This window comes from Diabrotica undecimpunctata, chromosome 6 (assembly GCF_040954645.1).
Source record: "Diabrotica undecimpunctata isolate CICGRU chromosome 6, icDiaUnde3, whole genome shotgun sequence".
Taxonomy (NCBI): Eukaryota; Metazoa; Arthropoda; class Insecta; order Coleoptera; family Chrysomelidae; genus Diabrotica; species Diabrotica undecimpunctata.
In genome coordinates, this window is record NC_092808.1 from 114,358,014 (window position 1) to 114,382,461 (window position 24,448).

The following is a 24,448-nucleotide window of genomic DNA, read 5'->3' on the forward strand; positions in this document are numbered from 1 at the left end:
GATAGTCATAAACTATTTGAACTTATTGAAAAAAGAAGATACCCAATACACTTAATCAAAGCAGTCAAAAGTATGAACATAAATACATATACTAGTAAAATGAAACAAAACGAATAAAAACACACCAAGTACAAAAGTGTGGTTGTGATATATCGCCGATGCTTTACTTTTCTTTTCAGGTATATAGGTAACTCACTTTTAAAAGTTTCTCCGTTTTCCATACGCTGCCCATCCAAGACCGACTCCTTCCTTAAGTTCATAGATCTGATTATCCCTCCGAATACTAATTTCGTGTCTGAAGTATTTATATTTATCTACGAGTTCTCCAGTCCACGGATACTTATGTTCTGGTTGGGTATCAAATTTGTCATTATTTTTGTTTTCGAGATGTTTATGTTTAAACCTACATTTTCTGTAGCCACAACGAGTTCCTATACTATATATCTTAAAATTCATAGATATTCAGATACATTTTGCCGAATATCGTCGGCGAAATGTAAATTGTTTAGATATTCTTAATATATTTCAATTCTCTTTATCTGCTAAACGGGTAGATACTCCTTTGCGATCCCGGCAGAGAACAGATCTACTTCAGGAATAACAAACCTGCCCACGCGAACTCATGGTTTTCCCCCAAAATACTTTCTCCCTAGGGGAACCATGTTACGACCGATAACATTCCCATATACGCCTTTGTTCCCTACACATCCTTCTTAAGAGAAATGTGGAGAAACCCAGATGTAAAAAATCAGTAAGTTTAAGGTGGTAGCTATCGTGCTAAGAACTGAATGGTCGCATGACAAGTGGCCACTAATGATGCTCTTGGGATACTAGGCGAAAAACTAGTAAATATTAGCTTTATTTCTATACGCTGGGCTCTACAAGAATCGACCAACTTTACCCAGCTAATCGTGGGAATAAATATGAATGCTCACCAACACGCAAGACCAGCACGATGTTTAAATGCCAAAATCCCGAGCTTGGCAGAGTGTTACACAAGTTTCGAGAAATATAAATATAACATAAAGATATGGAACACTATACTTTGCTGTTTATCATTAGTTCTTCTGAAAGGTTACTTGAACTATAAAAGTTACATATTATAACTATTAGGGTTCAATCTGGTATACTATAAATTATGCCAATATTATCTATGCATATTTTGAAAAATTATATAAATTGTACCTTCATGCCGATACAAGGAGTGTAGTTACATAGGTGTATACTGCCCTACAAAGAAAGAACCCCGTATCTCCAAAATTTGAAAAATTGGGATATTTGCACCATATGAATAATTATGATTTATATAACATATTCACATAGAGAAAAACCCGTATTTTACATTTCTAAATATTTTATAAAAGAATATAGTTTCCCCGTAAACGCCAAAAATGACTATTATGCTTAGTATAAACCTGGAATTTAACGCTTCATAGTAAAAACCTGGTATATGCTCAGCAGATACGGGTTTTTAACGTAGGATAAAACAATATGCGAGGTTTTTTCTAAGAAATAGAGCAACGCCGCTAATAGTTTCCACCACCAAGTGGAACTATCGTTAAAGAAAAAGAAGAAAGTTTATGATTATCATGATTTCGTGTACGAACGTGTAATTTGAATCGTGTGGTGGTGAAACAAATGGGAGTTTCCGATTTTCTTATCTGGAAAGACTTATCATAACAGTCAAAATTAAAGAAAACAAAGTCACGTATTTACCTATCACATACTGTTAAAGTAATTGTGAAGAAAGATAGTAAGATTTTACACGTTAAGATTGATGATAGCGAGAAGTTGATAGAGATGGACTTTTTGCAGCTCAGAGTGTTAAAATCTGGGATAAAAGACCCCACACCTGTGACGAAACCTTCTGGGATTACTAAGAAGAGAAAAAAACAAATATTTAAAAACTTAGGTCAAATTATACCGGCGAATCAATTTTGGGAAGAATTGCCAACTTACGATTAATAATAATTTTCATTTTGTATTTTTAAATAAACGTTTTTCGTAAATACTTATGTTTTATTCAACAAATGTTCATAAAAAACATTATTAAAATATTTAAATGTTTTGTCTTTCGAGGCAGTTATATAAATTTTATAATAATTACATAGTTAAAACCAAGCTTAAGACAAATTTGGATAATACGTGGTTTTAGCTACTTGACATAATTCTTTGCTTTGTTAGCCCGTATGTCGCATAACTAATGTCCATATGGTAATTTTGCAATTTTTTCTTTTGAAAAAAGTTAACTACGATGCTACAAACTTTACCCTAAATGATTTTATGTTATTATTGTACCAAAAGCACAAGGGATTGAACAAAAAAACGGGGGTCTTTCTTAATAGGGCAGTATACTAAACGCTCTATTATGTTAGGCTGTTGTCTGAGGGTCATTAGCCTTATTTCACATTGAAAATTGCCGAATGTTTCTTGAGGAGAAAGTTAGGAAACTATCAGAAATATAATTTACTATTTTTGTTGAGAATACGCCACAATTTTACTTTGAAATTAAGTTTATGCGACGTTTGGATTTCCCATACCTATCACCATTCCTATTCCCATTTTAATTCTCATTTTCATTTCTGTTCTCATTCCCATTTCCATTACTATTCCCATTCTTGTTCCGATTCCTATTACCAGTCTTATTCCCCTTTCTATTCCTATTGTTATTCCTATTCATATTCCTATTCCCATTCTTATTACTATTCCTATTTCTATTCCTATTCCTATATTCGTATACCTATTCCTATTCCTATCGCTATTCCTATTCCTATTTCTATTCCTATTCATATTCCTATTTCTATAGCTATTCCTGCTCCTATTTCTATTTAATCATATTTCTAAGCATTTCTTTAGCATTTAAGTAACTTTTACGGAAACCTGACGATGAACAGCACAGTTAAGTGTGACCGAAACCGGTCGTCCAAAGTACAATTAACTGATTGTGAGTAAGTCTATATAGAAGGAAGAAATATTTATTATTTTAACCTTATTGAAATGGACTCACATGTGCGACCGATTTATCATAAAAACACCTTGATTACAAATTCGAAGTTTGAATATATATTATGCAGAACAATTTACAGAACAAATTTAAACAATACCAGAAATAATACAATGAAAAATTTTTATAAGACAATGGCCAGATATAATCTCTTAAAAAATAGATATATAAAATATAGATATGAAAGCTAAAGACGCAAAGAGTTAAACCTAGAATCCAAGCTAGCAAAATCAGGTGTCTAAGAAGAGGAAAAGGCATTATGAGACTTGATGATGAGGAATTTAGACCTAAGACAAAAACTGAACTCGTACGAGAGCAATGAGAAAATTAATTATTACAGACAAAAATGAAAACAACATATAAATAGAATGGATGTAAATCAACTATCTAAATAAATATCAAATACCCACCCGAAAGACAGAAGTACACAAAGCTTCTTAAAAAGATAGAGCAAAGTTTAATGTAGAATAACCAGTAAATACTTAATTTGAATCTTTGAAGTCTTTGTTAATCTTCTTATCAAGAAGATTAATTTTGATGGACTCGGTTTTTTATGTTAATGAAGAATCCATATTGTTCTCTGCATTAAGTAGCTTCCAGTACGATTTCCTCGGAGTAAGCGTTAAATAATAAAAATAAAGATATACGCCATTTTCTGACGCCCTTCCATATTACTTTTTCGGATATTTCCCACCCAATGCATGGAATGTTATAAATAGTATAAATGGTCATATAAATAGAATATAATATTCTTGAAATATTACACAACTGGTTTAACTGTATGTATATTCTTTATTTTAGGACCCGCACTACCTCCACCACCGCCTCCACCGCCCATAATACCACCACCTCCGTGTATACCACCTCCCGCTCCCGTTCCCCCACCTCATCAATTAAAAACCAAAACTCCAGCTGCCTCACAAACTGAAACTGATGCTGTGATAAAAAAATTACCCCAACAAGAAATACCCGCACCAAAAACTAAGATGAAGACCATTAATTGGAACAAGATACCAAACAATAAAGTAAGTTCTACTTAATAAAAATAAAATAAAATCCCCATTTTCAAATTTTACTGTTATTGCTTTTCTGATTCTTAGATTTTAAATTAAAACAGAGAAAAGCTTAGACTAAAGTGATCTCTAAAATTAAATGTACAAAGTAAACTTTTCAAATGCTGAGATGGAAATCCTAACCGACCTAGTACGAGTAGCAGAACTCATAAAAGACAAATTTATGTTTACTATGCAGCTAAGTCGGAACCGGCCAATTTTACATAGGTTGTAATGAGCTAACGTGCACGTGGCCTTTGTAGCCAGCCACATTTCCTCGATACGACCAGTTTCCGGCCAGTCAGTCGTTGCGATCAAAGTTATGTGTACTCTTATGGAACAAAGCACACGACGGCCAGCCAGAATGCGACCGGACAATATATGTGTATTGTATGTATGTATGTACAGCGTTAACAGGCCTTTTAGGCCCATTGCTGGATGGATAATTTCCATCGTTTTCTATTCTTAGCTAACAGTTTCCAATCTCTGATTCCCATCTCTCTGACATCTTCCATCACTGCATCTCTCCATTTCTTTCTTGGTCTTCCTCTCTTTTTTTTGCCCTCAGGTACTCTCCAAGCAATATTCTTGACTAGTCTATTACCTTGCATTCTTTCTAGATGGCCGAGCCATTCTAGTCTACGTTTTTTCACCACATTTGTTATTGTAGGGTTAGCATACAACTGATACACTTCTGCATTAGTTCGTCTTCTCCATTCTCCTTCTACTACTTTTCCACCAAATATTCTGCGAAGTATCTTTCTTTCCCATGCTTCCAATGTGTTCTGTACGGTTTTGTTCATAGTCCATGTCTCGGCAGCGTATAGCATTGTGGGTCTAATTATAGTTTTGTATACTCTTATTTTTGTATTACGAGATATATCTTTGGCCTTAATTATTTTGCTCATGGCTCCAGCACACCTGTTGCTCTTGGTCAGTCTCAGGTTGATTTCAGTTTCTTCTTTACATGTCTGATCAATAAGAGTACCTAAGTACATATATTCATCCACCTTCTCGAATTCTACAACTGATCCATTCTCCACCTCCAATTTAAAGGATCCCCTGGTGCTTATTCCTTTTTTGCTCGAGATCTCCATGTACTTCGATTTATTAATATTAACTTTCAGTCCCATTTTAGAGCTTTCCCGAATCAGTCTTTTTGTTATATTTGATAGTTCTTTTCCATTTCTTGCAATGAGAACCACATCATCAGCGTATGCTAAGCATTGGTGCTCCTTGTATAAAATAGTACCGGACCTATTTATCCCACTAATCCTTACAATTTTTTCTAGAACTATATTGAATAGCAATGTAGATAACGGGTCTCCTTGGCGAACACCTTTTTTCACTTCGAATTCTTCTGAGACTGTACCGTTGCATCTCACAGCACAAATGGTTTGTCTAATTGTCATTTTTACCAATCTTATTATTTTTTCTGGCACTTGGAATTCTTTTAGTGTTTCTATTAACTTGTTTCTGTTTATTGTATCGTAGGCAGCTTTGTAATCAATAAAAAGTACTTGTGCTGAAATGTTGTATTCATAGCAATTGGTCAGGATTTGTTTTAGCATAAAAATTTGATCGGTTGTTGATCTTCCTTTCCGAAATCCTCCCTGGTATTCTCCTAGATTCTTCTCTATATATATTTCTAATCGTTTTTTAATTAGTATGGCGAGTACTTTATACATTACTTCTAATAAGGATATTCCTCTATAGTTTGTGCATTCAGTTCCATCTCCCTTTTTGTGTATAGGAATTATAATCGACTTATTCCATTTTTGAGGCATTTCTTCGGCATCCCATACTTCTAGTATTAGCTCACCAAGTTTGTTTATTAAGACCTCTCCTCCATATTTTATGTTCTCTGCCACAATGCCGCTCTCCCCGGGACTTTTTTGGTTTTTCATATCTTTTATTATTTCTTCAATTTCTTCTCTTGTGGGCTTTGGTATTTCTTCTATTACTATTTGAGGTCTAGGAACATAACAATTTTCTTCAGTGGTCACTTCGTCATTTAGTATCTCTTCGAAATATTCTTTCCACCTTTCACATATTTGGTCTTCATCCACTATCAGGTTTCCTTGCTTATCTTTTACATTCATCGTTCTTCCCTGGTACCCAGTTTTAATGTATTTTACTTCTTTATAAAAAATTTTTATTTCATTTTTCTTGTAATTTTCTTCAATGCGCTTAATTTTATTCTCCATATACTTTCGTTTCCGCTCCCTTAGGATTCTCTTTACTTTTTTTCGTTGTACCTTTCTAGGTCGTCTTGTTTTTGCGAACGTAAACTTTTTAATCTCAAATCTGATCTTTTTTTTAACTCTGTTCTGCATTCGTCATTGAACCAGTGGTTTTTTCTAAATCTTTTTGCTCTTGGTATGTTCTTCGACGTAGCTTCCTTTATAGTGTTTGTCATTTTCAAGAACTTTTGTTGTATGTTTCTCACAGTAGTACTATCTTGTTTAGCGTAGGTTTCTTGTATATCCTTTTGATAGTCCTGCTTTACCTCAAATTTTCGCAGTTTTTCAAAGTTAAATTTACGTTGCACTTTCTTTTTCCGTTTATGCCTTTTAATTATTGCTTCTCTCATATTAATTCTAACCAAAAAATGATCTGAGTCTACGTCAGCCCCTCTGCACGTTTTCACATTTGTTATTAAATTCGCAAACTTCTCTTGTATTAAGATGTGGTCTATTTGATTAGTTCCATTTGACCCCGGAATTTTCCACGTTCCTTTATATATTTTTTTTCTCCTAAAATGGGTACTCATTATCTTCATCCTGTTTTCAATTGCGAATGTGATTAATCTCTGTCCATTATCATTTGTATTCAAATGTTTACTTTCACCCCCTGTTATGTTTTTATATATATCTTCTCTTCCGACCTTTGCATTGGCGTCGCCTATAATAATTTTAGTGTCTTGTCTGGGCATTTCTTCACACAATGACTCTAATTCTTCATAGAATTCATCTTTCACTTCTTCTTCTTTTTCTTCTGTTGGAGCATGTATATTTATCAACGATATCATGTTATTTTTTCCTTTAATTCTAATTGCACACATTCTGTCAGATTTTACTACGAATCGTTTTACCTGCTCCACGTCTTCATGTACCAGAAAACCCACTCCAAAATTCCTATTATTGCCTCCACTTGTATAAAACGTGTATGGGCCAATCTTTTCGACGTTGTTTCCAGTTAAATGTGTTTCCTGTAGTGCTAAGATGTGTATTTTATATTTTTTTAGTTCTTCTATTAGGTTAATTAATGCTCCCTCCTCGTATACTCCTCGAACATTCCATGTAGCAATATTTAGGTACATATTCTTATTTTTTATTTTGTTATTTATGTTCAAACTCATTTTCCTGTTCATCGCTAGGGTTCGTTGGCATAATGGGCCATCTTTTCCTTTTTCCACTACTATATGCCGTTTTTTGGGTCCATATTTCTAGATTTTTCTCTTTTGAAAGTACCATTTCCGGCCCATACCCAATTTATACCATCCACAGTTAGTTTTCTGTACCCTATCTTTACATTTCTACCTTCAGCTCTTAATTCCTTGCTTTATAAGGAATATAGAGAAGAGATGATAGCGCTGAAAAAAGAAAATATAAAGATAAATCAAGAAGTGGAAGAAACACAAAACAAATTAACCCAGGTTGAAAACAAAGTAGAAAGAATTGAAAAACAGATGAAAAGAAATAACATAGTAATTACGGGTCTACCAATAAACGCAACAGATGAAACACTCTTAAAAAATAACGTAAAAGATTTTATACAAAAGCACCTAAAAGAGGATGTCGAAATAGAATCTGCAATGAAGTTAAAGAACAATATATGTCTGGTACAAATGAAGGATTATGGCGAAAAAATTAAGGTAATGAAAGAAAAAAAGCAAACTCAGATTTCTTACTGGAGAAAAGATCTTCATCAACGATGACATGACCGAAAAAGAAAGACACATGAGGAAGGAAATCGTAAATAAATGTGTATTGTATAGTTTGTGTTTTATAGGACTTTCAAAATGGTATTTAACCAATATCTCTTTCCTTCCGTTTTATTACACGATTATACACATACACAGCAACGGCTATCTTCGTGACATCCATCTCATAATTAAAAAGAAAAATTAATGTAGAAAGCCTGGCCGGAAGTGCAGGCAATGTAGAAGTAGCATGTTGCTGGCCACACGGCTGGTCGTATTGTAGGTCGGACTCGAAGCGGCTAAGGTCCGACCAGTGTAGGGCGCGTTAGCTCTAACACAAACACGAGAGCTGGAAATGTTGACGCAGATCATTAGGGGAAATAAAAAGGTGGATCATAATTGCAAATAGATGTTATCATAGTCTATCAAAGTAGTTAGCTGACAAATATCTGTCCCAAAAAACGAATCCTCTATTACGCAAAATATTTGGAGCGGTCTGTGAAAACGGAATATGGAGGCATACCTATAACTGAATTACAGAATATCTATAATTATACTACCACCATATTCAAACGAAGCCGTCTGCAGTGTGCAAGTAAGGGATATAGCAGAATGGCGCAGAAAAATTGGGAAGGTCGAGACTCTTTAAGGGATGTAATAATATAATGATGATAATGACACTTTCTAAATTTAATTATATATCTGACCTTTAGTCTGAACTCTTGTCTGTTTTCATCATGTACTTAAATATTTATTCATTAATACACTTTTAATCATTTTGTATATATTTTTTTAATTGTCAACTGTTGCTACTATAGTTTTATCTTGTCCTGTTAAACACACATTGGCAATAATTTTTGCAAATTCTTATCTGTCTATGTTTGAGCCTGGCTTGTCTAGTCTCAAATGTTCTTCAGTCAGTAATTCCAACCTACATTTCAGGTTTGTCTCAGTGGTATATGCTTCTACATTCATTGGTATCGTATTTAAAAAAAATACTAGAAAACGCAGAGATACCTTGTGATTGACGAGCAAACATAACAGTGCCCATTTTCAAATGGCGAGAAAAACTAGATCAGATTCAATTCAATCATGAAGTTATTTTAATAGGGATACTAAAAGAGAAATAAATCATATTAATTTCATAAAAACAAAATAAGAATTATTTCAGTATTCTTCAGCGACTTCTTCAGCCGTTCGGGCTAATTCCGATACTAATGTCTCCAACATTTTTCCACTTTCAGTGGTTCGAGCGCAGTCTGGCGAAGAGTATATATATAACGGGGAAAGGTTTTCCGCAGTTAGTATACAATTAATAAACTCACCAGGAACCGCGTCGATTTTCACTGCACCGAGCTTTCGATATCCTCTCTGACGCCTTCTTCAGGGCTTCCGGGGACTCAATCTCAGTGTTAATTGCGTTGTTCACAAGTGCACTGCACTGTTGAGTAGTATAGCGGTTGTTACATTGTCCTTTTTTAAGTCCTTTGGATTTCATTGATTTTTTTACTCCTTTCATTCATGTTGTCTTTGATCTTCCTCTTTTCTGTCTTCTTGTAGGTGTTCATACGAGTACTTGTTTCGAGAGTCTATTGTTTGCTGTACATTAACGTTCCGTGTGAGCTGCTTTTGTTATATATCATCCATTATTTTACCTTCTATTCCTATGCGTTCCCTAATTTCTTTATTTCATATTCCCTCCCTTCTTGAAATTCTTAACGTTGGCCTTATTCCATTCATTTTCGTTGCTTTTATCTTTCTTCTGTCTCTGGTGATCGATACGTTTCATATCCGTTTAACGGTATACTTTTACCAGAGTTTTATAGAAACAATGCATTGCATAAATGTAAATATCACCAAAAAATAAAAGCAGAAACAGAATTAACAAAGCATAGACTTAGCCTGGAACGAATCAAAAACGAACATACCAATCAAAGTAGAAAAAAAACACATAAGCATAACTAAAGATCCAGTAAGATACAAACACGTGGTGAAGAAAAAACTGTAGAACAGATATCAAAGTTCAAATATCTGCATATTGACCTCTCCAGTGATCACGTTTTTGCAAAAAAAATGACAAAGCCTAAAAGCCCAAAACAACTGTGTCAGAATATATAAAATATATTTATGACATATCTATGCTGAAATGCTTGAGAATGGAACTCATAAACTATTTGAAAAATTAACTTATGTGATCAATCAGTGTCTAAATGGACACCCAGTACCAGAACAATGGAGAACGGCATACATGTCCTCAATACACAAAAAGGAGAACAAAAGGAATTGTAATAATTATAGAGGCATATCAGTAACCAGCACCCTGAGCAGACTGTATGGACGAATTTTGAGAAATATGATCGAGGAAGAATATAAGCACAATGAAGAGGAAGAACAAAGCGGGTTCCGTGCAGGAAGATCGTGAACCGATAACGTATTTTGTCTTAAACAAATAATAGAAAAAAGATCGGCTAAGAATCTAGAAACTCATATTACTTTTGTAGACCTGCAAAAAGCATATGACAACATCCCCCTAACAAAACTGTGGACAACGTTGAAAAGATCTAACATCAACCACACATTGATAAATGCTGTACAAGAACTATATAGAGACTCAAAGGCACAGATAAAAACAGGAAAATATCTAACGGAAGAATTCCTGGTTACGAAAGGCGTGCGACAGGGATGCTGTATCTCACCAACCTTATTCAAGATATATGTTGCAGCGGCATTGGAAAGATGGAAAAGAAAGGTGCATAGGATGGGTATAGAGCTTAGCAATGAATGTATATATACACTCCAGTTTGCTGATGACCAGGTAGTGCTAACGACCGACAGGGAAGACATGCAGTACATGCTTAGAAAACTGATAGAAGAATATAACGACTGGGGAATGAATGTCAATACAACAAAAACCAAATATCTTTGTATTGGAAACGAGTCAGATAACATAGACCTCGAAAACGGACAACATATTTCCTGCTCTCAGAGCTATGACTACTTGGGTGTTGCCTTTGACAATACAGGAACTGATACATGGGAAATAGAAAAACGAATCACTCAAGCAAAGAAAGTCTTAGGATGTCTCAATGGTATACTGTGGAGTAAAGAGATAACGAAAGGAAGAAAATTTAATATATATGAGACCATGATTAAAACTACTCTTCTTTATGGCGCTGAAACATGGAGAATTAGTGAAAAGAACAAAAAGCGAATAGAAACAGTAGAGATGGATGCAATGAGAAGAGTTTTAGGTATTTCCAGACGAGACCGAAACAGAAATGATGTAATAAAACAACGTATGGGAATAGAAGGAAATATAACTCAAGATATAGAGAAGAAACAATTAAGGTGGTATGGGCATGTTCAACGGATGCCAGCAACAAGACTCCCCAAAAAAGTAGTAGAATGGCAACCGATAGGTTGACGGAAAAGAGGAAGACCCAGATTAGAATGGCAACACGGCGTAAACAAGTCCATGAGCGAAAGAAATTTAACAACAAACGACTGCGAAGATAGGAAGAGATGGTGTTTAGGTATCGGACAACGTCGAAAGACGTTCTAAACCGATGTATATATATTTATGACATAATATGGAATATTATGTCATAATATGGAATTATTATGACATAATATGGAATAGAAACTCATGACTAGAAACTAGTAAAACCAAAAGTAAGCTTAGATTAGCAAACATAAATAAATTAAGAAGCAGAGCAGGTAAAATTAAAAGAGATAATGTAAGAGATGAAAACGTACGAGCACAACGTGAGATGATGAATGTACTAGATAAGGGAAATGATGTAAATAGTTACGTAAGAATTATATAGGAAGATATACTGCAGACAATTGTGCTAAAGAGAAAGCCAGTAGGAAAGCGTATGCAAGAGGGGCTGGCAAAGAGATGAAGTGATGAAGGGCCAGTCCTCCTACTAAGAAACATTACAGCGATAAATCATCGTATATAATCGTACTTATAAATCGTACCTTTCGTCTTATGTACGACGGTATTTGTACGATATTCAGGAATAGAAGTTTATTAGCTCTTATTGTCATTTTCTTACTTGCTTATTTATCCGGGGCTTTACATAGCTTATTCTGTTTTCCGTTTACAACATCTCTATCGTCATTTCTTTTTTTTATATATATTTTCTTCAGTGAAGTCTCTTTTTCATTTGTCCGTTTTACTGTAATATCTGAGACGTCCACTTTGCCTGCTTCTATTTGGTTTTCATTTCCAAATGCTCAGCAATATTCTTGTCTCGTGTATCCTTCGTATATATTCATTTATTTTTTTATTTCGTCATTTAATGCCTCCTTTTGGTGGCATGCGCTGTGGTGTTTTCGATGACCATGTATTGCGTTAATTAATTTCTAATTAACTAATTTCCAAACCCTATCTTCAAAATTCTTTTTTCGGCTTTTATATCGTGTAGACGATGCTGTCCTTGTCTTTTGCTAAAACGATTTGATTATCGCCAAACAAAAGGCTCTAGTCGTTTTTTAATTTTTTATTTATGTTGTAATATTCTGTCAGAGCCACATTTCAATCATATTTATACTTTTGATATTTAGCTCTCTCTCGCTTCCACTTTTTATATAGAATATAAGTAGAGATAGAGGTATTTCTGCTAATTTAGATGTCTAGGTAATGAACTTTATGTTTAATATAAAAGCCTTTATTTTCGTGATGCCAATTTTTAAACCCAGTAGATGTCTTGCGGATGATTTTCTGTTGACAAACAATGCCAGTCCTCAAAACTGGTCTCTTTCGCCATGATATCGGCAGATCGCAAGCTGTTTATTAGGAGACAATTCACTTTTATGGCATATATGCCTTAAGTGAGTGAGCTTTGCAATGAAATTAGTTAACAAAAACAGTAGAACACAAGTATTTAGACGATCACCATATATGATGTAACAATCTTTAGTATAGTTATTACCTTTTAATTATAATTAATGATTACCTACAGGTAGTAGGAAAAAAGAATATTTGGACACAAGTAGCGTACTCACATCAACACTCTCCCATGGCTGATATGGACTGGTCAGAAATGGAAGGCTTATTTTGTCAACAAGCCCCACCATCAGCACATTCATCTCCAAAGTTAGGACATAGAGACTCATCTGATAATTTGGAACGAAGAATGCGCAAGGATACGACAGAGGTAAATTTTTTGCAGTATTTTTAATCAACAAATAATATGTATATGTATTTTCACAAGTAATTTTACCATCGACAAAATAATATATAATTTTTATTAGGTAGAGTAAACATACCAGTTATTGGACAGTTAAGCTTTTTTTCAATTTCAATTAGCTGCCGCGGGTTTAATTTTCAACGGATATTATTCTGCTATGCCAGATCATACTATGCATATACAGTCCATCTAATTTACTTACCGTTGCACGTCATTATCATTGACAGAGATCGAAGTTGACATAGTTGCCAAACTATAAAAAAATCCTGAATCCATTTTAAATCAAATAGGTCCCATAATTATTGCAAAAGTGGATTATACAACAAAACAAATTAATATTTAATGTAAATAAATAGAAACAAACAAGAGTTAAAAAATAATCTTGTTAAAAACAATTTGAGCCGCTTGTATGCGTCGTATACAGATGTAAAATGGAATACTTAAACAAAAATAACACTTTTTTCAACACCGCTACTGTCAAATAAGTGTTACCAATTTATGCCAAAATATCACCTTCGTTCGATTACAGTTACATTGTGTTCCGAACAGATGTTCTTCATAAAAACGCTTTATAATGCATTTATACAAATTAAATGAAACATATTATTGTGTATTTCTTTAAGTTAACATTAATGGAAATCTTTAAATATTATTTCTACGCGTATATAATAAAATATGTCTAGTGGCTGTAATGCCAGTGTACTCGGCAAAGTGATTCTCAAAAAGAACACACCTATCGCCTAAATATTTCGTGTTGGTATCACCTGACCTCACGGGCTATGACGCGGATGACGTGCAACGGTAAGTAAATTAGATGAAGGATATGATATTTTAAATTAACGTGTTTTACCTAATACAGTGTGTAAAAGTCAAATGGAATAAATACATTATTTATGTTACTGTACATATTTATAAAAAATCCCGAAACACGTCAAATTTAAATGATAACTTGACATTCTTTAACGTGAAAATGCAACACCTACCTTCAACCCCCTTAGAATGACAGGTACAACCCCCAATTTTTAAAATAGGAAGTATAGGCTTGTGATATATCGTTTGAAAGGTATTTTCATTCTTCATTCAAAAATGTTGTCGCTTTCAAGTTTATTAAGATTAATTAAGATAAAATAAATTAAAATCATGTGGTTACCAAAATTCGCTACAATACAATCAAAAATTAAAATGTAATGCAAAACGTAATAAAATGTAGAACACGAAAAAGAACTATGAATGTTAATGAAGTAGATGTTCAAAATGTTCACCGCGAACGTCTTGGCAACATCCTAATCTCAAATAAAACTGTCTTCTAACATTATTTAACATAACAGGCGTGATCGACCTAATCGCAAGCGTTATTCGTTCTTTTAAGTCATTTAAATCAGAAGGTTTAGTTTTGTACACATGGCTCTTAACATATCCCCATAAAAAGAAATCTAATAATGTAAGATCAGGTGATCGCGCTGGCCATTCAATCGATCCTCGCCTCCCTATCCACCGATTGGGAAATATTGTAGCGAGGTACTGCCGGACATTAAGTTGGTAATGTGGTGGTGCTCCATCCTACTCAAAACAATATCGTATTTGCTAAAACTTGAGGGTTTCCTGGATCAGGATATAAATTTGCCAACGTTGGAATGACATCATTTTGAAGTAGTGCCAAATAATTGTTGCCATTCAAGTTGCCCTCAATGAAAAAGGGACCAACGATATTGTTTCCTACAATCCCTGACCAAACATTAACATTTTGAGGGTATTGAGTGTGTTCTTCTCTCATCCAGTGAGGATTTTCCGTGGCCCAGTAGCGGCAATTTTGCCGATTAGCATGACCGTTAAGTGACAAAGTACACTCATCAGAAAACATAACGTCTTCTAATTGGATAATATTGTTATCCAACATCAGTAGGTATCATCTTATAGGGATGCAATTTATTTTCTTTTGATATGTTTACTATCGATGTATGGCTAGCATTGGATGTAGTGAATGCCTGTCTACTCGATGTATGTGGATTTTCCTGAAACTCAAGCAACACATCTAATTTGAGTTCATCACTCAGTGCATTGGCAGCTGCTTTTTTTATCTGCCTTACATGACCAAACTCGCGAAACTGCTTCTCTATTTTACTTATTGTTCCTTGGGATATAGGCGGTAAATTAGGAAATTTCTCATGAAATAGGCAAGTTACTTCCTGTTGTGTTCGGGTGTTATCTCCGTAACCAATCATTTGTAAAACTGTTATTTTATGCATTTCCGTTAATCTAACCATTTTTCAGAATTGAATTGAACGAACTTTTTACTTAAATTAAAAAATTAAATTTTACTTAAAAGTTTTTTAATGGTTACCATCTAAAAACCACATTGCTATGGTTTTTGTTCACTTTCTCATTATCAAGACCTAAACGGGAAATAAGTTTTGAGTATATTTTAGCGAATTTCGGTAACCACATGATTTTAATTTATTTTATCTTAATTAATCTTAATAAACTTGAATGCGACAACATTTTTGAATAGAGAATGAAAAAACCTTTCAAACGATATATCACAAGCCTATACTTCCTATTTTAAAAATTGAGGGTTGTACCTGTCATTCTAAGGGGGTTGAAGGTAGGGGTTGCATTTTCACGTTAAAGAATGTCAAGTTATAATTTAAATTTGACATGTTTCGGGATTTTTTATAAATATGTACAGTAATGTAAATAATGAATTTATTCCATTTGGCTTTTACACACTATATAACAGTTTATTTTATAAAATTTGAAAAGACCTGAACAGTTCCAAAAAATTAGTTATTGGACAAAAAATTTAACTATTCGACTCAAATTTTTCAGTTATTGGACACTGTCAAAATATTGATTAAAAACAAATAAAAAGTTAAAATCACCGTTTTTTTTTTTCACAACACAATCACAATCACAACTTTTATTAAATCTACCTACTGTAAATCAATTATAGTTTTTCATTTCATTTTGGTACAGATTAAATAGTTCTTCGACGTCCATGTCGTCATTTGCATTATTATCTGACATCTGGCCCACTGTTGTTTCATAGTCTTTAAAATCTTCTTTATTTGCCATTTTTGGTTCCTCGCACATTTTGCTCTCAGTTTTTATTGGATAGTCTGTTTTGATCCCTTCTTCATTTTCTATTTCTCCCGGGTTTTTATAAACTTTATTGTTGGTTTCATTACCTTCGCTACTTGCTGTCATTTTTTTTCTGAGCGTTTACTATATTATCTTTCTTATTTCCAATTTCTTGGAATCTTGATTCTTGATCGGAGTAATCTTTTTAGCTTTCTATTTTTTTCGGCTCCTCACATATTTTGAGGTTTGATTATGTTTGGTAATCTGTTTTGATATCCCCTTCACTTCCTATTTTTTTTTATTTTTTACACATTCTGTGGTCAAGTACTTTTTCATTATACATTTTGCCGTCTTGTTCACTGTCTATTTCTGAAATAACGTCATCATCGCTTTCCTCAGTATAGCACATGTGACACACGAATAAATCCTCATCACCTTCTTTAGAAACATGTACGTTATAATTTTTCGGAACACATGAATTCTTGTCTTGCAGCTATTACATGTCAGGTAATTATTTTTTATTGTCCGAACCTTGCACAGAAAACATGAATTATTTTTGTCAGTATCTCGGCCAGTGTTTTTTAAAGCTTTTGCTGCTGCACTCTCTTCTCTGTATCGTTTTCTCTCAAATTTTTTATTTTCTACTTCTAACTTTAAAGCACGCTTCTTTTCAAAACTCTCTTGATACTTTCTTGATGTTATAGCAAAGTAAACTCTTTCGGTATTACGTTTATTCTTTCTTGTTAATGTTTCTGGAACTATAGTAGTCACCTATACTTTTACTAGTAGATGGCAAACTATAGATAATGTCTTTACCAGGTTTTATGACAATATTTTGTTTTATATTATTTTTTTTTTTTTGTCTTTTGAAAGTTGATTCTCAAATGGATTTAATTCAGCATCCAAATTTATTTTAATTTCTGGTGCAACTGAAGGTTGCTTCTTAGATGGATCTAATCGACGTTCAGTCTCAGTCGAGCTCAATACCTGATTATCGAAGCATGGCAAGTTTTTCATGTCCAAGTCAACTTTTTTATTATCTGGTCACGAATCTGGTTTTTCAAAATAATTCCATATTTTGTATAAAGTCAAACATTATTCGGTAATGCCTTCCTTAACCAAAAAATTATCGAAAGATTAAAATCATTTGATTAAATCTTCTCCAGCCAAACTGACGAATGTTTTAAGGTCCATCCGCGAGGTAGCTCTTTTAGCTAAAAATGTGATAAAGTAATATTAATAGGTAAATAAAAAAGTTTTTATAATGTTACCTCAGGACGCTTATTTTTGTTTCCCAAACACTTCGTGTAATCAACTGCATCTGGGTTGAAAGGAAAAAACCACACGCACAAAATCCATTAATTAAAGTTTCCCTCTTAATATTATTCACCACTACTTTTTCCGATAGTGGAGCAAATATCATTTTATTTACAACTCCTCTAGGATTTTGTTCGTAAAATTCCCTAATAGCCTTTTTCCATCCCACTTTTATGGGCCTGAATACTGCAACATCACAAGGTTGAAGAATTCGGGTTGCATTCGGATATAAGGCTATAACTTCAATGTTCAATTCATTGCAAAGTCTACTTAACTCCTAAGTTAAATGAGACTTATGGTCATCTAAAAATAATAACACAGGGAACTGTATGTTATTTTTTAGCAAGAATTATTGGAATGCATTTTTCACATAAGCATAGAACGTCTCTGCCGTCATCCACCCATTATCGGATCTTCCAATGCCCCAATCAGGATCTTTGACGGCCTGGCTTATTTTTTCTGGAATTCGCTTGTAAGGATAAACGATTATAGGTAAACAAATTATTCCGGAAAAAGAAAACGAAAACATGACAGTAATGCTTTCCTTACATGATCACTTTTCCACAGAATAAACATTTTTCGCACCTTTTCTAGCAAAAAAAATGGCCAGTATCTGGGCAAATCTTAAAACCAAATTCATCTCAATTGTAAATTCTTGAAGGGTCATTAATGCTTAAATTTTTGGAAATAAGATAACTGTATATATCTTTGAACCATTTTCGAATGTATGCTTCCGAAACACAAGCTCTCGCACAACTTACTGCTTATCTTGTTCTCTAAACAGTTGTTGGGTGTCTTTTTAGGAAAGAATAAAATATAAAGTGCTATTTTAGTCATCTCTATTTTACAAATATTCTTTTTTGCCTGATTATCTTGAACCAACTATCACCAGGTCTTCTGTTTTTAAAGGGATTAGGCCATGAATTTTCAGTCAAAAATGTTTGAACACTATTTAAAATATCCTCTCGTTTCCTAGGGAATCCTTTATCTATCTATCCACCTGCAAAGTAAAACCAGTCATTTAACACAGTTCAACATCTTATCTAACTAAATTAACTTTACCTTTCAAGATCAGACTCTTCTCTTGCCGAAAGAATTGTATTTGGACCGCATGTGTCTTTCTGACCAGGATTTTTGATTTTAAATTCCAGCGTCGATTTAGGTACACCGTATTTTTTTGTCGCATTTTTATATGACATATTATTATTCTTAACTTTATTTACGGCAGCTTTCATCGATTTCACATTATATTTATTTTTTTTTGGGCATGATTGCAAACTAAAAAACTGTGTAAATAAATGTTTCAGTTATAGGACAGATTATGGACCAGTTATTGGACAGGCGTCCAATAACTGGCTACACTGTGAATATTTACGCCAAAACGAAAGTGACGGAAACAGAGAAGACGTACGAATATTTCACAAAAAAACTGTATAAACTTTGCAAAATGCAGTTACTGGACAGATGTCCAACAACTGAAAATACTCATATGTTAGTTTTAGTTATTGGACACCCATCTATAACCTAGACTTAAATATAGTGATATAAACCTAAACTTACTTTTACTGTATCACTAACTTGTACATTTATGCTAGGTACTGTGTTAAAATTTCACTACTAATTATAACACTGAAATTCACCTAAGATTTCTTAAACTAGGGTTAAGAAAACCGTCTTTTTGGTGCACAACCAAAGAATCTCGCATTTGGCGGCAAAACAGAAACTTCAGTCAAATATCTTTCATGTCAATATTAATACTAATACATCGAGTTAGAATCTAACTCGATGTACTAATAGTACAAGGGCGACATCTCAACAAAACTTAACTCACTACTGAATGTAGAATTCTTGTTTTCAGTTAAAATAATTGTAATGTCCAATAACTCGCAGTGTCCCAATAACTTGTATGTTTACCCTATATAAAATAAACTCAAGTAATTTCTTCTTATTTAAAACCTGTAAGAGAATCTTACAGGTTTTCTTACTCTTCTTACTCAGGGAACTCACACACACTTCTTACATCTGCGTACCATACTACTATGTTACGTACGTACAATGTACACCGTTTATCCGTAAAAATGCTCATAATTAACAGCGATTGGTGAAAAGATCTATGGCTAGGCTTATCATAATTATGAAACTCTTAACCGGGACAGTAAATGGTGGATAGGATAAAGTAGAAAAAAACCGATTAAGCTGTATGCAATTGATGAAGCAATATGTTTCATCGTCAAGAAGACACGCTGTAAAGGAGTGGACGTTGACCTACCAGTTGAATGCATCGATGTGTTGTTCGTGAAAATATCTAAATAGTTGAACTCATTTTTGTCAACATACTCAATTTGCATCGTCGTCGAATTCCATTCTTCATTGTTTGAAGCTATAAAAGTTTTAGTAAGTGACAACTCATCAAAAAGGTTATTAGTATTAATCTTTTGTCGATTGTCCGAACCGTGTATTGTGTTCTACTTTGTTAATTTCTTGTTCAATAGAATATAAGTAAATACGATAATTTGAACAACAGCATACGATTTTTTGACTTGACCTGGCATGACATGACCTGGCATGACATGACCTGGCAACGCTGCCCTTACAGAAACATACCTAAGAAACGAATTGGTTCGGTCTCCCGGCCTACTCATGATACTATAAGTGACTATAACAAACTAGGTATGCTCACTTTGTCCAGCGGACAAAGCCAGGGGACTTGTGTGGATCTTATTTTAACGATGCATCATATGGCAACGTTATTCCATTAATGTAATGAACAACTTCGAAACTTAAACTGTAACGGTAAGTATACCTCGATGCCATATCTTGCACTAAGAAGTCATAACAAGTTACTTTCTGTGAAAACGTGGTTTGAAAATTATTAAGTAATTTGTAAAATTAATTAAAGAAATATATGAATCTTTAAATTGATTATGTGTATTACAAACAAAATAGATATTGCTACAAAACATAAATTAAATATAAAAGGCCAGTAAAATGTAAAGAATTTGAAACATAAGGAAAAGCAGGTCATACTTCAGACTTTATGAATATCATTTAGACATTTATTTTACAATCTTCGTGATTTTTCTCTTGCGGATATTGTAATTATCTTTAATATTTTTAATTAGAATTAGTATTTTAAAATACATTTTACATATAAAAAAAAGTAATTTTACATATTTTGCAGCATCTATTAGGTTTTTTAAATAATATTTGGTTATTTTTAACTTTTTGCCATTATAACTACGAACAATATGTTCCAGTTCACTACATTTAGTTACAAATTCCAGTGTTGGTTTGAGTAAACCACCCTCAGAAACGTGGTTTACCCAAGTAAACGATTTGTCGTTAGCGTCCGGAATATATCCAAGTATTTCTTTTTTTTTTGTAACTTAAATGCAATGAAACCGGCTAAATTTTCCAATCCATCCCATTCCAGTTCTTTTATATTCGAATTAATAAAATCTCGATGACTGTCAATTAAATCTTCAGGGTTAATTTTTGTATCGCCACTGGGAAGGTTTAGCGAGGAAAAGATCTCTTTAGTGACAATTTCATAATTAATTATACTATTAGTAGTAATATTCCACTATAGTTTTACTTTTAAACAATAGTCAGCTTCTGTAAAATGTTTTAATCATATTCTCGCGGTTTCTGCCTTAAATTTGTCTCGCTGAAAACACTTGAAGACCCATACTTTACGCATTTGTTTGTCTCTAGGAAACACAAAAAAAAACGACACTTCGAAAAAGATTTACTTTTTTTATTTTAATTGTTTAAACAACCCACCACAGCACAATACATTATGGCAACCAAATAATTAGTCTTCTTTATAAAGTAGCTACAGGTAGTCGAGAGGAAGTTGCATACGATAAATAAATTAGGTGCTATTAACACAGTAAACTGAATGTTTCCACCACAAAATTTATATAACAATATAATATACAAAGTCTTTACTACTATCAATGAATAAATAAAAATCACATTCACTACGTTTTGAATCACATAGGATAGCAACAGATAGAGCATTTAACTTGGCATCATTAAAGTTGTCTCGGGCTTACGTCACAGGTGTGCGAGAGAGATGCAAGAACATGTGCGGTGACTTATCTTGTTATGTTATAGTATCATGCGGCCTACTAATGTAGCTATATCGGTTTAAACATGTTTCTCTCAGTTCCTCCCGTTGAAAACGCATACCTACTGTTTCTTTTACTGTACTTATTCTGTATTATTTTATATACTGTATATAATACATATTTGATATATTAATTTTAAAATAATAATTTGTTTTACACTTTGTTTACATTTTATTTCAAATAAAAAGATCTAACTTCTATTTTAAAACTAATGTTAATATTATTATTGATAAAATATTTTCAGATCACCCTTTTGGACGGAAAGAGGAGCTTAAATGTTAATATATTCCTTAAGCAGTTTAGAAGGTTAGTTTTATAATCTATTGCTTGCATAAACTTAAATATTTTTATGATATTTTACTTTTTAGTTCCAATGAAGATATAATTCAGTTAATAAAAAATGGCGAACACGATGAAATTGGTACCGAAAAGCTAAAAGGGTTGTTGAAGCTATTACCGGAAGTAGATGAATTAGACATGTTAAAGTCGTTTAATGGAGATTTTAACAAATTAGGAAATGCAGAAAAGTTTTTAATTCAATTAACTAATCTTTCAAAGTAAGTTTTCCCTAAAATTATTTCTTAAATTTTAATTCAGGGGAAAGAAAATTTGAGATATGTCCAAAGTAATCCGCTGATATTATAATGTTGAAGAATATATATATATATATATATATATATATATATATATATATATATATATATATATATATATATATATATATATATATATATATATCTATCTATATATATATATATATATATCTATCTATATATATATATATATATATATATATATCTATCTATATATATATATATATATATATATATATATATCTATCTATATATATATATATCTATCTATATATATATATATATATATATATATATATATATATATCTATATATATATATATATATATATATCTATATATATATATATATATCTATATATATATATATATATCTATATATATATATATATATCTATATATATATATATATATATATATATATATATATATACATATATATATACATATATATATATATATATATATATATACATATATACATATATATATATATATATACATATATATATATATATATATATATATATATATATACATATATATATATATATATATATATATATATATATATATATATATATATATATATATATATATGTTCGGAAAGATTTCCGCGGTTAGTACAATTAAACCTAGAGCTAAGATTAATACTATTATAAAAATTAATATTAAACTCACCAGTCTTCCGGGTTGAACCTCGTCGATATCCATTGGGCCGAGCTTTTGACATCCTGTCTGATGTCTGCTTCAGGGCTTCCGAGGTCTCAGTCTCCCGAGGTCTCAGTCTCCCGAGCCCCCAGGCACTACTACACTCACTAGTCACTGAAACTACTACGGCTGGTATCAGGGGACGGTTCATTTATACCGTCGATGGTGACGTGGCCTAGGTGGGGGTTGGCGCGAACATTTCCGACAGTGGGATTTTGATTCGAGGATGGAGGGGGCGATCTTTTCTTTATGAGAGGTCTCCAAGTGGAAGGTAACCGTATGGCGTCATCTCTTTTGTTAAGGCAATTTGGTCTTTTTTCTATTTCTATGGCTTCTCGGATAATTCTTTGTTTATAGAAGCGGATGGGGGCTATGGTTCTAGAGTTTTCAAAATCAATTTTGTGACCTGTATGAAGATGGTGTTGACCGAGAGCTGAAATTGAATCGGAATTGCGAACAGAAATGGAATGTTCATAAATCCTATTTTGAATTCTACAATTTGTTTGGCCTATATAGGATCGGGGACAGTCTGCACAAGGAATTTCATAAACTCCGTGCTGTTCATTTGGAATATTGTCTTTGATTGATCGGACAAGAGATGAAAGTTTTTGTTGGGGGGTAAATATTGTTTTTATTCCTCTTGGTTTAACAATTTTGTCGATTTTGTCAGTGACACCTTTGATGTAAGGAAGAAAAGCTTTCTTATGATAAGGGTCTGAGTCTTTGGATTGAGATTGAGTGGGAGATTGATGTCTGTGGATGCTCCTATTGATGTGATTTTCGCGGTAACCGTTTTGGATGAGGGCTTGTTTTAAACAAGAGAGCTCAGCGGATCTAATTGCATCATCGGAAAGGCGTATTGATCTGGAGACAAGGGTATTAATGACTGAATTAATTTGTGAAGGTAAGTGGTGAGAGTTGGCATGCAAGTAACGATTGGTATGTGTGGGTTTTCGATAGAAAGAGTAATGAAAACCTTGGGATTGGTTTTTCTTTATGAAAACATCGAGAAACGGTAGGGATGAATCAGTTTCCATCTCCATCGTAAACTGGATACTAGGATGTATACCATTCAGATGGGTTTGAAAAGACACCAAAGCATCCCTGCCATGGGGCCAAATGACGAATGTATCGTCAATATATCGTAGCCAACATGTGGGCTTGAGCATTGATGTGGATAGTGCTCGGGTCTCGAAGTCTTCCATAAAGATATTGGCAATTACTGGGGATAGAGGAGAGCCCATTGGGGCACCATTTACTTGTCTGTAGAATTGATTTTGGAAGATGAAATAGGTGTTGGACATACAATGTTTAATGAGAGATAAGTGGTCTTGTTGGATACTGTATTTAGTTTTCAGAATGTTTAGAGTTTCATCTATAGGAATGTTTGTAAAAAGTGAGACAATATCGAAACTTACTAGAATGTCTGACGGTGATA

At 33.1% G+C, this 24,448-nt stretch overlaps 1 protein-coding gene across 1 annotated transcript in view; it reads left to right on the forward strand.

Annotated features, from left to right (window-relative positions):
- form3 (FH2 domain-containing protein formin 3) overlaps positions 1-24,448 on the forward strand; it is a 507,951-nt gene that overhangs the window by 432,294 nt on the left and 51,209 nt on the right. Inside the window, exons 9-12 of the mRNA XM_072535173.1 lie at positions 3,806-4,029; positions 12,952-13,146; positions 21,952-22,013; positions 22,076-22,264. Of these exons, the coding sequence (XP_072391274.1) occupies positions 3,806-4,029; positions 12,952-13,146; positions 21,952-22,013; positions 22,076-22,264 (670 nt within the window). The remainder of the gene's footprint in view (positions 1-3,805; positions 4,030-12,951; positions 13,147-21,951; positions 22,014-22,075; positions 22,265-24,448) is intronic.